This window comes from Lolium perenne, chromosome 7 (genome assembly GCF_019359855.2).
Source record: "Lolium perenne isolate Kyuss_39 chromosome 7, Kyuss_2.0, whole genome shotgun sequence".
NCBI lineage: Eukaryota > Viridiplantae > Streptophyta > Magnoliopsida > Poales > Poaceae > Lolium > Lolium perenne.
In genome coordinates this window covers 157231298-157247910 of record NC_067250.2, presented here as the reverse complement: position 1 = coordinate 157247910, position 16613 = coordinate 157231298, and the positions used below count along the sequence as shown (strand labels likewise).

Below are 16613 nucleotides of genomic sequence, written 5' to 3'. Positions count from 1 at the left end.
ACCCAAGGTTTATCGAACTCAGGAAGGTAGAGGTCAAAGATATCCCTCTCTAGCAACCCTGCAATTACGATACAAGAAGTATCTTGTGTCCCCAACACACCCAATATACTTGTCAGGTGTATAGGTGCACTAGTTCGGCAAAGAGATAGTGAAATACAAGTAATATGGATGATTATGACTGGTAATTACAATCTGAAATAAAAATGGCAGCAAGCAAACATGTAGCAGAACTGGTTGTAAACGATGTTTCAATGCTTGGAAACAAGGTCTAGGGATCATACTTTCACTAGTGGACACTCTCAACAATGATGTCATAATTGAATACATAGATATTATCTCTTCACTACGCTACTCTGAACCACTCTCCGGTTTGATAACAAACACAAATTCACTGTGTAGGCCTGCATAACATTCCTATGGACGCCCCACGCTATCACTTTGAGCATACAAAGATGGTACTAACTAGATGCCACAATTCATAAGTATTTCTGTAAATTAAGCTTAAGAAACAAACACGGTGTCCACAGTGTCACCTTCACACCGCTGGACAAGGTGTCCCCAGAGATCACATAATAAAACCACTTGAGTAGCACAATAGTTGAAGAATAACATATACTTATTGAACTAGATTACAAAGCTCATGATCACATAAAGATCAACATGGAGCTTTCACACAAAAAAAATCAACATGGAGAGATAGATAGACCACATAGCTACCGGTAAAGCCCTCAACCTCGGGGGAGAACTACTCACTCCTCATCATGAGAGTTAACAACAGCGATGAAGATGGCGGTGGAGTTGATGGAGATGGCTCCGGGGGCAATTACTTGTCCCGGCAGGGTGCCGGAATAGAGACTTCTGTCCCCTGGATCTTATCTTCGGCGGCGGAGGAGCTACATAACTTTTCTTGGACGGAGGCTGGTATATTTAGGGCTTTTGCGCCGGGAGGCATTTATAGGCGGAAGGACGAGGTCGGTGGAGGCCAAGGGCCCCACACCACCCCTAGGCGTGGCATGGGCATGGGCCGCGCCTAGGGCCTGTGTGGCCGCGTCGTGGCTCCCCTTCGTCTCTCCTCTGGACTCCATCTTCGTTCCGGGAAAAATAGGAACTTTGGCTTTTATTTCGTCCAATTCCGAGAATATTTCATGTACAACTTTTCAGAAATACAAAACAACATGAAATAGGGAACTGGCACTGTGGCATCTTGTCAATAGGTTAGTTCCAGAAAATGTAAAAAAGTGCCACGAAGTGTAAACAAAACATATAGCAATTGTTGTAAACAAGCATCGAGCATCAAAAATTATAGATACGTTTGCGACGTGTCACCTGGCATCTTGAGTTTTAAATATGCATAATGAGGCCCATCCATGAATTTGGCATAAGCTGGTCTTCCAAGGATAGCATGGTACTGTGACTTCCAATTTACTACCTCGAACTCGAGCCTTTCCCTCTTGAAATTGTCGGGTTTCCCGAAGACTACATTCAAGGAGATCTTGCCGAGAGGGTATGCTGGCAAGGTTGGAACAATGCCATGAAAACACGTATCAGATTCCTGCAACATGTCGACTGCAATACCCATCGTCTTTACTGTACTTGCAAATATCAGATTCAGTCCGCTTCCACCGTCCATGAATACTTTGCTCATGTTAAACCCACCAATTTGCGCGTCGACTACCAAAGCTGCATGGCCTGGTCCTGGAATAGACATCGGGTGGTTGGCTCTACTGAACAAGATGCTTTGCGCAGACCAGTCGATGAATTATGGAACCTTTGCCATGGTGCCTTCTGCAAGATTGATTTCTTGCGTAAGCTTCTTCATCTCCCTTCTGGAGAAACCAGTCTTGTGGATCATGCTCATCTGTCCTCGAGGTGGAGGAAAAGCTTCATTGGAAGCTCGAGTTTGAACTTACTGAACCTGATGCTGAGGTGGCGATGGTGGGCTCGGGAGGTGCGTCTGCCCTTTATTCGACTCATAGAACTTCTGAAGATCAAGGAACTGTCGGCAGTCCCTGAGTAGATGACTCGACTTCTTGGTGTTATCCTTCGGGGTCGATGTACACGTGTATGTAACAAGGAGCATTCAGCTGCTTAGCAAACGGCAGTTCTGGAACCCGTGGTGGCCGTTCCCTATAATTACCTCGGCTGCCGCTAGATCTGCTACAGTTGCCACCCCGATGATCATCATGTCTGTCGCTGCGCCGATCATTATATCGGTCGTCTCGTCGATCAGTATATCCCGTGGCGATGATGTTGGTGTCACTAGAGGTCTCGTATCCATGGTCTATCCTCTTTTTGCAACGGTCGCATCGATGAACCAAATCGTGCTTCTGGTCATCCTCTTCGTCGTCACTACGCGGGCGTGGCTTTCGTACGTGGTATTCTCCATCAGCCTAGCTATTGGCAATTTCCATGAGTTTGGTGATGGTTTTCGGCTTCTTTCGACCGAGTTCTTCAATGTAGGATTCTCGTCGGATGCCGTCACTGAAAGCGTCGATCACCCTGTCAACGGAGACATCTTCGGCAACGTTCAGAAGTTTAGTGAAATGCCTGATGTATGCGCGCGTTGACTCCTTTGGCTTTTGGTGGCATTAGCGCAATTCTTCGATTCCAACAGGTCTCTTGTATGTGGCCTGGAAATTTTTTACAAAAGCATCGACTAGGCCTTCCCAAGACCAAATGGATCCCTTCGGAAGACCTCTTAGCCATGCTCGTGCCGAATATTTCAGGTACAGCTGCAGACATTGCATCGCCGCCACTTGGTTTCCCTTGTGTAGGATCACTGTCTGTAAATAGTCGTCTATCCAAGACCTCGGCTCCTGCCGACTGTCGTACTTGGCGGCATTAGTAGGTGTTGGATTGAATCTCTTCGATGGCATCACCTCCAAATCTTGTGGCTCAGACAATCGGCACCTCGGAGTTCTCCGTCGTGCTCTTGAGTCTCTTCAGAATCATCGCTGTCATAGCCTTCTCTTGCAGCACGCCGGCGGCGAGCTTTGTCAATTTTACTCTGCGTGATATCGTCGTGGGCATCTTTTGATAATGAGCGATGCTTAGATCCGCTACCATGATACGTGGTTTTCTCTTTCCTAGGAGTGAGCTTGTCTCTGAGGATCGCAAGACTTTCCAGGGCGCTCCGATGAGCTTGTGCCATCGGATCATTGGATGTTGGCTGGTTGTTGATCAAGTAGGCTGCGAGGTTGGCTGTCGCTCCTTCAATAGTTTGCCCGCCGTATCCATAGTCATGAAAGAATTGGGTTCTTTTGCACAGTTTTAGGACTGATTGTAACACTATGGTTTTGAATTAATAAAGCGTCCCCCCCCCCCCCCCCAAAAAAAAATAAGTGTACCAATTTAAAGGTAGATAAATGAGGACTGCTTCCTTCTGTAACATTTGAGCATGCTGACATCCAAAAATTCATATAACTTTGCATGTTAACTCACATTAGTAAGTGATAACAGGGAAGACAGTACACTGGAACAACATTTAGCCAAATGTCATATCATAGTTCACAGATATAGGTGAAAATGGTGATGAAGCCGCCTACAGTATATCAATCATTTACCATCAAAATTTGTTTCTCTTCTTAAATAATGACGCTAATCTATGATACATATGAAAAAAAAGATGAATGAAAATACACACAAGATACACCGTACATGTTAAGAGGCAGAGAATATCAGTGACAAAAAATCAACCATGGAGGTATGATACGGCAACGGAGATAATCTATCTGACCTTCTTCAGTAGCTGTACTTTCTCAAACTCTGGGGCCACATAACTCTTCTCCACCTCCCATGCATGATGAGACATCATGTTGAATGAAGATTTCACTGCCTTCTCGTCAGAGACCTGCCTTGAGAAAGGTATCCGAACAGCGAAGATGCCTTCCTCCGAACGAACGTGCAAGTCAAAACCCAGCTTGTCTACCCAAATCATCTTCACATCCCTCGCCTGTTACCATACATGGGACATTGTTAATTCTTGTGCAGAAAAAAAGCTTTCTACTAGTTGCATATGTTAGAGCATCTCCAACAGAGGCTCTAAAATTTGGCGCAGTAAAAGTCGTTTGCAGCGCGCTCGATCCGGATATAGCGCGCGGCGTTGGCGCGAGCTTCAGCAGAGGCTCTATTTTACAGCGCAACTAAGAAGCCAAAAACAACCCTTCGCCAGAGGCTGTAAAATAGAGCTCCACAAACAAGTTTTTCCAGTGTACATACAACAAACAAGATCAAACATACCACAAATAAATCTGAAAAAATCAACTAAATTTCGGAACTAGTACATTCCTAAAACAGATTTCAGATCGGAGTAGTCTATTATGAACATTGGAATGGAACAGTGAGCAGTGCGATGAATCAGTGCAGAAAATGTCGGTGCTGTAGTAGCTGACGAGTCCGTGCTTGACTCCGCACTTGAACTCCCCGACGTAGGAGCTCCCGTCGGACTGTCGGAGCACGTCTGGCCCCGACGCTGTGGCTCTGCCCGCCCGACCACTCCACCGCGTAGCACTCGCCCTCATATTTCCCCTTGCAGAAGAAGTTGTAGACGCCGGCGCCGGTGGTCGCGGAGGACGAGGACGAGGAGCAGGATCAGTAGCGCGAGCGGGAGGGCGAGCAGGACAAGGGCCGGGTGGGTCGCGGCGGGGCGGAGGCCGTGCGGGTGGTGGAGGTCCTTGGCCTGCTGCGCTGCGATGACCTGCGCCTTCTTGTGGTCGGGCTCCGGGTCCTCGAGCAAGACGGCCTGGAAGGAGCAGTTGGATACGGTCGGGGAGCGGAGGAGCGAGGACGGTGTGTGCATCAGCTTGCCGGCGCCGGGTCTGGGCCCGTGGCCGTCCATTCCCCGCCGCCTGGCGCGGCCGTCCCTCTCCTCAATTTCAGCTGCTTCTTCCCGCCGGAGGCCGCGAGCGCAGATCGGGTCGAGGGTGGAGCAGAGGAAGGGGAGAGACGTTTCAGAGTCGTTTTTCTTCGCGCGGTTCTTCGCGCGGGGGAAGAATCGCGCTGAAAGATTACAGCGCGCGGTAGCCGGCGCATCAAATATAGCGCTTTGGATAGCGCAAACTGCCGCGCGCACTAAATTATTTACAGCGCGGGCTACTTTACAGCGTCTGCTGGAGGGCGAAAAACGCGCACAGCGCTTGACGGTTTTTTTAGCGCAGCGCTAGTTTACAGCCTCTGTTGGAGATGCTCTTATCTTGGACATCTAAAAGAGAAAGAGGTATTCTAAAAAAATGAAATCAGAAGTTTCCTACACGGGCATATAAATTTATGCCTTCTAAAAATGAAGAAAAACGCTCTATTTCCACCCCCTTTAATTATTTTTTCCAAAAAAACACAAAAGCTTTGACGATGCTGATAGAAAATAGAGTTATATGTACAAGCCAAAGAATAAAGAATAAGAGACCCCTGGGTGCCACACAAATTTTTTTTTTCGAGGAAACGCAAAAGCTTTGATGATGCATTGATAGAAAATAGAGTTATATGTACAAGCCAAGGAATAAAGAATAAGCCACACCACAGGTACAACACTACACGCTAGGAAACAGGCACCAACGGGAGGAGGGCCACAAGCCCAATCATACCCGCCTCTGCCCAAAGATGTGCCTCTGCTTTGATTGTACCAAGCAGGTTGGCGACGTTTAAATCCTCGTGAAGACGGTCACATTATGCTCCTTTCTGATCCACCACAAAGTAAGAATGATGACAGAAGAGGTCCCCTTCCACGCAGTAGTAGGATAGTGGATGGGAAACTGCAACCACTCATCAACGAAGTCTTCTCCAATAGCAGGCAGCCGGGTGCACAATCGGATCCAGGAGGACCTCGTGCCACATGGTGTGCGAGAACGAACAAGTAGTGAGGAGGTGGGTCATGGTTGTCAAGCTTCATGCACCAGCCAACGCAACCAAAGGTCTGAACTGATGGAAAGGGCTAGTACAATCCAATTATACATGACAGAACAATGGTCTCCTCCAACTGGTCACTGGCAAGACCGGGGAGGGGGGCAGACCACGCATCATGAGAAGTTTGATCATACAGCACTGATCTTGGCAAGCCAACAGATGAAAAAATTGACCTTAGGTGGGGCTGGCCCATGACTTCCAGTTGAGCTTTCATGACCTCAAGACAATCGCACCCCCGGAAGAGGGTATCATAGCAGGTCTTAGAGGTGTACTGGCAGCTGGCTGCCAGCCGTCCATCGCCATACCAAGGCACCTAGGGAAGCGGAGAGCTGAACATCCCAGACAGCCAACAAACCTGGATGTATTGAGTATTGACACAGTGCTAGGGGGCTGAGAGCGCCCCTGATGTCTGTGATTCAGCGTCTGTCCTCTACAGCTTCCCTGACGGTGACGCTCTCATGAGTTCGTCCCAAGACAAGCAGGAGGAAGTCCAAGGCTAACTCCACTATAGCTTTTCCCTGGAGCCATCGATCCTCACAGAAGAGAGCAAAGGTTCCATCGCCTACCACCATCTTGTGGATGCGCTGAACACACTATGCCCGTTTCTGGAGAACAGCATGACGAGACAGAGCCAAGGGCACAGAGGGTTGCACCACTTAGCTACCACTACAAACATTAACGCGTGGTAAATGAGCATAATGCATTGTAGACATTACAGTATTTTTTGTACTAGGTCTTGCCTGGTCTATGATTCAATCCCTAGTATACAACAGGGAGATTCAAAATACGAGTTGAGCGCCAAAACTCCCGCCTCCATACAGTATTTCGCATCCGAAATGTCAACTCTTTGAATTCCCATTCGACCCCTATTACCAATGACCCAATGGCACACAAGTGAAGCCGGCATGTTGGGGTCTCATTCGTAATTTACAGATCTTCTCTGATATAGTCTACCGCCTTCCTTTCGTCTTCCCCATTTCCCCCAAAAAACTCTCGCAATACTCCAGGCCCATCTCTCACCTGCCGGACCACCGCACTGGAATATCCCAGATGTACTTAGCTGGCCTACCGCCTCACCTCCATATCATATACTTCTCATCCACCAGTCTACCTGAGTTCACCGACTCCCTCGTCCGCAGCACCAGATCCACTTCACCAACGCCGCCGTGCACTGCATCGGATCATCCTCCAGATCTATCGAACTCTGAGGCTACAATGCCTTCAAGTGGTCGGCGACACCTAAGCCGTCGAGCCTCATTGAACGACACACCCTACCCCAATTGACATGACAGTGGCCACCTTGAGTGGACTCTCTACCTGTCTAAAGGTAACCCTGAAGGAACGTATCCACCTGCTTCTAGACCTTCTTGCAGAGGGCCAGGACCATCAGCTAGTGGAGGTGGATGGTGGCCAAGACCGCCTTAACCAGGGTAAGGGCGTCAGCCAACTGACCTTGGCCATTAGGCAAAGCCACCCGTCGCTATCCGATCGGCCAAGAATTGGAGGGCCATTCAAGGTACGAGATCGGGAAGGAGCCAGTTGGCACCCCATAACCACAGCAGCCTCAAGAGGATCACCCTACGAGCACCCAATAGGGGACACTGAGCACTTCGTGAAGTTAGTGTGCAGCCCTTACACATGGCCAAAGAAGGGAGAAAGCCGTGAACTGCAAGCAGCTCCACAAGGTCCCAGAGCACAAGGCCCCAAACCAACCGCCACCACCGACACCGGCTATGGACTCCTATCATCTGCTCCAGTGCGAGCTTCCCTTCCCCGGCTCCGTTGTCGTGCACGAGGATGGTGTTGGTAGGGCTGGGCATTAGGTTCCCCCGAACCGTTCGGTTCAGTATTTCAGATTATTTTGAATTTCCGTTTTGAGAAATAGCTGACCGATCGATTGTGTTGAAAATAGCTAACCGAGCATTCGGTTACATCCTAGATTCGGTTCGGTGCTCGGTTTGACCGAACAGAAAATATACCAGCGATTACAGGAGTTTACAAATACCAATCGCTACAAGTCTTCAGGAAATTGGAAGCAGTCAGAGTCCGCTCTTGATTTTTACGTGGTCACCTCACAGACTAGCATCAATCGCAAGGCGACGAGCAAAATAAAGTTGGAAAAGTGGGACAGAGAGGAGATGCCGCCGGGCACGGGCAGCCGGAACACCACTGCCCAGGTGAGGGTTGCCGGACACTGCCACCTGACTGGAGAGGGACGAGATGTCGCCTGGCGCTGGCAGCCGGACCACAGCCGTGCGCTGGCCGCCAGACCACAGCCGTGCGCTGGCCGCCAGACCACAGCCGCGCGCTGGCCGCCGGACTGGAATATAGAGGTGCGAGTTGGAGATTACAGAGGCGGCTCAGATGCGGGAGGCCTGGAGCGAGCACATTGCTGCTTCTCGCATCTCTCGCGTGGGGGCTCTAGAGAAGTCGAGAAAGATAGCAGCGTGTGGGCCTTTAAAATTTATGAAACTTGGCTTCTGTATTCCAGAACGTATGCATATGAGCTGGGGTATTACACAGAATTTGGGGCAGGTACAAATAACTCAGTTGATTCGGTCCATTCGGGCAACCGAACCGATGCTCAAGACCGATCTTCCCGAATTTAATTCGGTTGACTGAATTTTGTATCAGTTTTTCGGTTTCGGTCTGTTCGGCTTCGGTACCGGTTATTTTGGTACGGTAGTTTGGTCATCGGTTAATATGCCCACCCCTAGGTGTTGGCCACGAGGAACCCTCTTTAATTTCTTAACTCGAATGTGTGATTTACAAGTCAGTTGTGCCTTTTTTTTCTTTGAGGTGTAAGCAGCAGATTAGGTAACTCTACAGCCATATCAATAATAATTTCCAAGTAAACAAAATATGTGCTTCCATTAGCTCGAAAACAAAGTTGAGAATTGTAAGAGAATAAGTTCAGTACTACCTGAAAATCTGATTCAGCGTAAATGCTGTATATCCTACGAACATCTTCAGCATGTTTGCTGTTCATTTCCTCAACAATGCTTTCAGCAAAGTTTCGAAGGGGATCTGGTTCTGCGTCACTGTATTCCAATGGGGCTACCCACACGCGATCCTGGATAGAAAAGGTATGCAGTAAACATAAATATCTCATTAATTAGCATACTCTTCGTGCCGAATTACGCCGACAGAATCTCAGTACAGAAAAACTCAGCATTAACTGTTGATGCAAAATGAAATTCACAATTTCCTAACTCCTAAAGTACTGTAGGCTCTTCAACATGTATCTATCAGCATAAAAAATAGAGTAACATAAGTAGATTCAGACATGCTAAAGATGGATCTCAAATATATGATAACTATAGCAAGTCGCAAAATATAAGGTACTCCATCTGTCCCAAAATATAAGGTACTCCATCTGTCCCAAAATATAAGGCATATAAGTTTAGTCAAAAGTCAGCATCTTATTTGTTTGACCAAGTTTATACAAAAAGAAAAATATGAACATCTAGAATACTCAATCAATATCAATAGATTGGCCATAAAGTATATTTCCTCAATATGTCTTAAATATTATAGATGTTGATATTTTTCCGTGAATATTTGGTCAAACTTAGTAGGGTTTGACTTTTGACTAAACTTATACACCTTATATTTTGAAATGGAGGTAGTTGATAAACCCATCTCAGTAAGTGTATGATGTTCGATTAGCAACAAATATCAATTAGATTCTGGAGAGAATTGATAAGTTGCACTAGTTGGAACAAGAGAACAAATACCAACAACAGTTAAAATTGCATATTGCACTATCCAAATACACATGAGTTGCAAAATTTCCATAATTTGCAATGCAATCATGTGTCCATGTGTTATTATGCACCAACCCAGTGATCAAGCCATACCATGTATCTGTTTACATCTTTAGTACAATGAAGATGTGCACAGCACTCTAGCAAGGAACTTAAGAAGTTTTCTGGTGACGAGTGGCATGGGAACTTCTCTACGACAGATAAACGGGTCATAATCTCTACGACACAGCAACAAGTCATGGTTCTGCCAATTACCACCACGTCAGTCCAAATTATCCACTCCAGGTGGTCTCTTGCTGTAAATATATCATGTTTATTTTGCCGGTTACTAAGGTTGGTGTGAAATGAACTCGTACTGTAAATGATGTGGTCTTATAATGTCAAGTAAGAAGGATGGCAGAACCTGATCCTTATGCCTTGTGCAAGTTATATGAATTTAAGTATTGAGGCATGCAATTTAACGATTAAATCAGGGGTTCGGTGATTGCATTATTAGATGAGAAATATATTGCTGATTCTAAAAGGTTGGCTAGTAAAGCGAACATCGGAAGGAATGGAACTGATGAGATTAATGCCTCAGTACATTTACCAAGTGACTGCAATTTGTCAGATTTTTGGTGGCCTAACTATTCTGCCTCTTTTTGTGACAATTCAAATAACAGTACCAAGGATAAAATGGTTGTTACTGGTGCTGGCATAATGAAGCCTGACCACTTTAGTGGGTCACGGTATCAACATTCACAGTTCAGAGGAAAGCCTGACCTTTGGCTATTCTGGGTGATCACATCTTCAAGTCTATTTCTGTGTGAGGAAATAAATGATGCTAATATGTCAGCCTTAGGTTAGTGTTGTCTGACACAATTTTTATTCCTAGAAAAACTAAACCTGTTCTTGAGAGCCGTGAAGGAGTTGAAGAGGAGCTCGGCTATGGCCAACCATGCTCGGCTGTGGGGTTGTGGCAATGGGTGCGTGGCTGCTGGTGATTTCCTCCCCCATATGGTGTTGGGCGTGTGGACCCGTGCTGTGATGGGTGATCATTGCTTGTTTGTTCCCTTCCATCTCCAGATCAGGCCTGATTCGCCATCTCCTTGGCCTCTGGTGACAGATCTTACGGCATGGGAGGTGGCACCATGCAGGTGGCTACCTCCCCATGTTGCAGTGCATGGCTCTGGGGATGTTTGGTGTGTTGCCCTCGTGAGGTGACCAGCATTCTTGATCAGAGTACTCTGGAATTTCCCCAAGTCTTAGCTGTGTTCTGCTGCTGAGTATAGTCGTGGTACGTTGAAGTTGCTGCAAGACACAGCTAGGTTGCGCTCTGACAGGCAATCTGTGATGGTGGTTTGCAGCCTCTGTTGCCATCGGGGTAGAAGTGGCGTATCCTTGCCTCGTCCTTTTGCTCCCATGGCGAGTCCTCGCTTGGGGATTATCATGATGGTGGCTGTTGTCCCTTTGGTTCTCTTGCAAGTCTTCGTGGTCGGGTGAGTTGTGCTTTGGATGTCGCAGCAAGCACACATGGTCGATGGCTGTATTTCATGTGTTCTAAGCTGTACTCTTTATCTTCCTATGCACTGTGACTAGGTTTGCTAGGACCCCTTCGTTGTGGCCTACTTAGGCTGGTTGAGTTATTTCTACTCTCTCTCTCTCTCTCTCTCTCTCTCTCTCTCTCTCTCTCTCTCTCTCTCATCAGGCGCTGATTACATCATGCGATTTCTAAAATCTGTAGCAACATACCAGCATTGAACTGCATTTTGAAAATCAAAACTCACAAGCATGTAAATTCATCATAGTCCAATGACTAAGTAGGAAGCGATGGATGACAATGTGGTGCCTGTGTGTGGCCACAATATATGTGCGAACAAATAGGGATTAGTCCCACCTTGCCTAGGGAGAAAATTCGTACTAACATATAAGCTCAGGCATCAAATGATAGTAATTCCCAACAGATCATGGGGGTTAACATGGATAGGGTAAGGTGTAAGCAAGTTTGGAAACCGTGCTGTTACAACAAACAAGCTACTAGTACTAAACTAAGAGACCCTCACTTTACTGATATCAGAACATGCAGAAACAAAGGTACTAGAAGAAAATAATGTGTTCTACCTCGGTGAAATCTTCCATGTGCAATATCCGCTCTACGGACATTAAATACATACTATCCTCATCTATCTCCTCCCCAAATTTCCTTTCCCACCTTGTAGAAAGCTTCTGCATAATTCAATTCAGCACATTATAAATCATCAGTCCAACTACACTCAAACTACTCAAGAACTGAACGATCTGTTGATCAAAATGAATTAAGTTTTGAGAGAGTAAAACAAACAGAAACATTCCAAACAAACTTGATGATTTTTTTTGCGGGGAAACAAACTTGATGAGTTGATGTTAACTTATTTCAGGGGAGAGATAGGGATCGCAGCCAAGCATGTAGTTTGATTTGCTAATTCCAATACTCCATAACAATATTGTGCCCAAGATAGTATCTAAGCTCATACTTGAGTAGACAATTTCTACACAATCATCTGATCTGATAGTCCAAACTGTATTGGGAGCATATGCTTAGCAAAATGCAACATCATAATTTTTTACCTTCAAATCATATTCATGACTAGGTTTAGTCAAAGCACCAAGAAAAGTACATTGAGGTGTCCTGGCTCCACTTTGCCGAAACTGCAGCCACCAAAAGTAGAAGAAAAAATGGTGAGTATAATACGAAAATGATATGTACAATGACAGAAAGATAAGATGTCACATTAGACTATGGACCATATATGATTTAGTAAAAATACTGTTTTGGTACATCAATTCTGTGGTGAAGCTAATCACCCTTGTAACTGAAACTACTTTTCCATCGAATTCTAAAGACTAAAATGCATTTGACCCATGTCTGCAGTGCAAAATACCCAATCAAAGGTGGTAGTCCCGAAGAACTACAAACCACAATGAACAAAAACACAAAAGGCTTAAAGTGAAATAGCTCACTTCAAATTTCAAAAGAGTGAGATAAGAGAAACCAATTCACCAAAACTGCACTGCTACCAATAGGACCAATGTTCTGCCGCAGTCAATAATTCAAAGCTGAAATATGAAAATCCAAGTGCTCTAAACATGCAACAAAACCAAAAAGTGAAATGTAAAGTCAACCAAAGAGCACTTGACACCCGAAAATGTGAATATTCTCAAAACGGCGCACCAATCTAACAAATTAATGTACAAATTGACACGGCCATTGCATAAGGTCAAAACTTCAAGTGCAAAACATCACGACATACCTCCGAACGGATATTAGTTTCCGTTTTTTTCACTTACAGAGTCACAATGCAATTAAACATTGAGGGAAATCAATGCTACTCGTATCATCAAATCTAACTAAAAAAGTTGAATCGTTCTCACGGAAATTCTAAAGCAACAAAAACTTAGTCTTCCGTTGAAGGGTCATTTTTTAAATCCAGTTCAGTAATTTCGATTAAGAGCACCCAACTGCATATCCGAACTAACTCGATATTCATCGGCGCGATCCAAAGACACTCAGAGCCTCCAAGAAAACTATCGCATTCCCTCACCTCAACGTGAAAGCTGGACCGCGCATCAAGCACGGTCACCCCCGCCGCGGCTAGGCAGAGCGCGGGCGCGCCGGCGGCGTCCGCAACAAAACGAGCGCCGACGCCGAGCGGCCAGCCGTCCGGGCCCACGACAGACAGCGTGCCGGAAGGCGCTAGCTCTGCCACCGTCCGCGCCACCTCAGCCGCCGACGGCTGAGTCCGCTGCGCTGATACCGACGGTGCGGAGGCCGATGCCGCCGCGGCCGCTGCCACCAACCGGACTCCCCGCCTCGCTGCCGAGACGACGAGCGAGGAAGACCGTTGGGACGGCTTCTTGGAGAAGATGGCGCCGCCGGAGGGGAGCGGGGAAGAGAGGATGGAAGGAGATGTCAACGACATGGCGGAATTGGAATACTTTGGAGGTTGAGATTTCTTTCGAGGGGGTGAGAGAGACTAGAGGATAGGTCTCGTCCAATGTCAAATGTGTTAATTTTATAAAATATTGAGCTTATTTTCTTTTGCCACAAAACAGTGGGGAATTCCTACTGTGTTATTTTATTTTTTTACTTCCTTCCCATATTATTCGTCTCTAATATGAATATATGTGAATACATTTTAATTTTTGATACATCCATATCATCGACATGTAATATGAACCGGAGAAAAATTACAATAAAATCAGCAAGATCAAATATAGTTTGTAAGGTGATACAGGTGACCCTTCGGACACCACCACCTCAAGATCTCCAAGTCCTTCTAATGGACAATAACTCAAGCTCCATCCACCAGACCTAAGACGTCGAGCAAGCACCGAAGAGAAGAATCTAAACCTCATCCAAATGGTACTACTGTTTACCAAGTGGTACTACCGCTCCGTGCACCTCCAGCAGACACTACCGGCCTACCTCCACCCAGCTCTAGGAGCGGTACTACCACTGCCACTATTGCTCTCTTATCGCTTAAAACATTCATGCTCCTAGAAGTTGCCCTGAAACTGGACCGACACTGCATCGAAACTACCGCCTATAAGGATATGCGAGGCTTAGCTGGTACTACCGCCCGAACGAGCAGTACTAGCGCTTAACCTCTACTGGAACTCAAACATGAGTTGGGCCTCATCCCATGTCTCTCCTTTAATGCTAATTATTTATGCCTAAAGTACCCTTAGCTTATGACTGGCTATATATGCCCCACCTCCATTTGGAACCCTTGAAATAAGATTGAGATCAGAAATATGCATGTGCCTCCTCCCACGAGTGGGATTATTCCTCTCCTTAGACCACAAATCTAGTGACTTGTATCAAGACTTCTCTTTGCTTTGGGTATTTTCCATTACTAAAATCTATTGCAATACTACTCTCTTGCTTTGCAACTCTACCAATTTGGTCACTTTACGAGACTCTACTTTTTTTTTTGATCTCCTTACTATTTGGGAATTCTACCTTTGGCTGGGAATCTCTTTGCTTGGAACTTTATCATGTGGATCTCTTCCTTGCTATTGAGTTGATCAATTGGGCCACTGAGGATAACTAGTTTGTGTGTGTGCGCGCGCGTTTGTATCCAAATCCCCCCCCCCCCCATTGTTCTTTGTGTTTGTTGCCCTCGCACCGTCGATCCGTGAGATCGGGTCACTCCCTATGTATTCACCCACATCTATCAAGCCATACTTGCATGCCTTCTCATAGCGAAGCTCCACCAGGGTATCCAAATAGACCGAGGTTGTTTGTTCATGTCCGCGCGAACAGGGGATAAGGATGTCAATTTTACCCACGGGTACGGGTACCCGCGGGTATCGTGCCCGCATGGGCAGGGTATGGGTACACTTTTATGCCCATGGGTAGTACCCATACCCTGCCCGTTAAGTCATGAGCAGGGCACGGGTATAGCCTCGTACCCGCGGGTACACCCATACCCTGCCCGTTTATTGTAAAATTCTTACGTGACACGTCTACTTCTGTTGACTTATGAGTTAGAATATGAGAATGTGATTTTTTAATTATGTTAATTGTTATGTACTCAACTACTTGTTATTTAGTTGAGATAATTAATTTTTTCAATCGAAAATGTTATCGATAAATGTAAAATTGTGATTGACTTTTGTACAACTTAACCTACTCACTGGGTACCCAATGGGTACGGGTACCCGCCGGGTACGGGTATGGGTAATATTTTATACCCATGGGTACGTGTATGGGTAGAAGTTTATACCCATTGACTATACGGGTATGGGTATGGTATTGGTCTACCCTGCCCATACCCTGCCCATTGCCATCCTTAACAGGGGAAAGGCCCAACGGCACACCCTAAATGGAACGAGTGTTGCGGACGCGTGTGCGAGGCACCATTTTCTAGCCCAAATTTAGGTTGGAAATGCGACCGCGCGGATGCACCAGGGATAGCCCGGCTGCCTATCTTTGTCCTCCCTTGGCCCATAAGTAAGTGACACAAAGCATGATAGTTTTTCATTGTTGCATACAAGGAATACTAAAAAAACGTTTAACCTAAAAATAACATGATATTTTTCGACTCCTCGTGGTCCACCTCGTCGTCGCTGAAGGGACCGGCCTCGCTGTTCTTCTCCTTTGCCATGGGACGCCTCTCCACTGTGGCATCGTCGTCCTTCGCCATGGCTTGCAGGAGAGGTCCATGACATGGCCCTCTATGGCAGCGTTCACGTACTCGAGGTTGGCAACATGTGCCATCTCCTGGCAGGCTGTTTCAAAGGATGCAAAGAGAGTCGCCTGCTCATGGTTAGTCAATGGCTCAGTAACATCGACGGGTGTGGCCATCCACTCGGTGGTGTCGTGCTTCTTATAGCCCACGACTTCGGCAGGAAAACGAGCGGTCGTGGGCTGCAACCGAGCGTTCTCATGGGCAGGAATGAGTACCCTCGAGGGAAGGGGTGGAGTGGGTCATGTGGACATACTTTATAGTTATGTACATAAATGGACAACTAAAGGCATACCAAAACAAACCATGTAGATGAAATCCCGTTATAAAGATCGGTGTTGGTCCTGCAAGGCAGAATGCCCATCCGACTAGGGCCGGCCCAAGATGGATATGGATAGAGTCTAGAGTCGGAAGACTTGAAGAGCATGGATTTGAATGATGGGCCGACTCGAGACTCCAAGATCTAGTTGGTTAGGACTTTCCATATAAACCTAGGACCGATGCCTTTATAAGACAATCTAGGAACATTCTTTATGGCACACAATCTACACCATTGTAATCGAAACCATGTGCCCTAATAGTAAATGGGAAAATTGGGTCTGTGCCATTAAAAGATGCCAACTTTAGGTTTATACCATCAAAAGATCTCTCTAGGATTTTACCACCGAAAGGTTGCTGCATCTTTGATTCATAACACTTTTGTTAAGTCTCCGTTAGAGATGACTATGGTACCCATTCA

General features: G+C 46.3%; 1 protein-coding gene across 1 annotated transcript; it reads right to left on the bottom strand.

The window, feature by feature from the left end:
* Window positions 1-3473: 3473 nt before the first annotated feature.
* LOC127300951 (glutamyl-tRNA reductase-binding protein, chloroplastic) lies at window positions 3474-13666 on the bottom strand. The gene is made up of 5 exons (XM_051331152.2): window positions 13226-13666; window positions 12252-12332; window positions 11766-11870; window positions 8822-8971; window positions 3474-3952 (listed from the first exon to the last, which is right to left on the bottom strand). Exons 1-5 carry the CDS (start codon window positions 13601-13603, stop codon window positions 3728-3730), a joined length of 939 nt encoding a protein of 312 aa, XP_051187112.1. The 5' UTR covers window positions 13604-13666; the 3' UTR covers window positions 3474-3727.
* Window positions 13667-16613: the final 2947 nt, after the last annotated feature.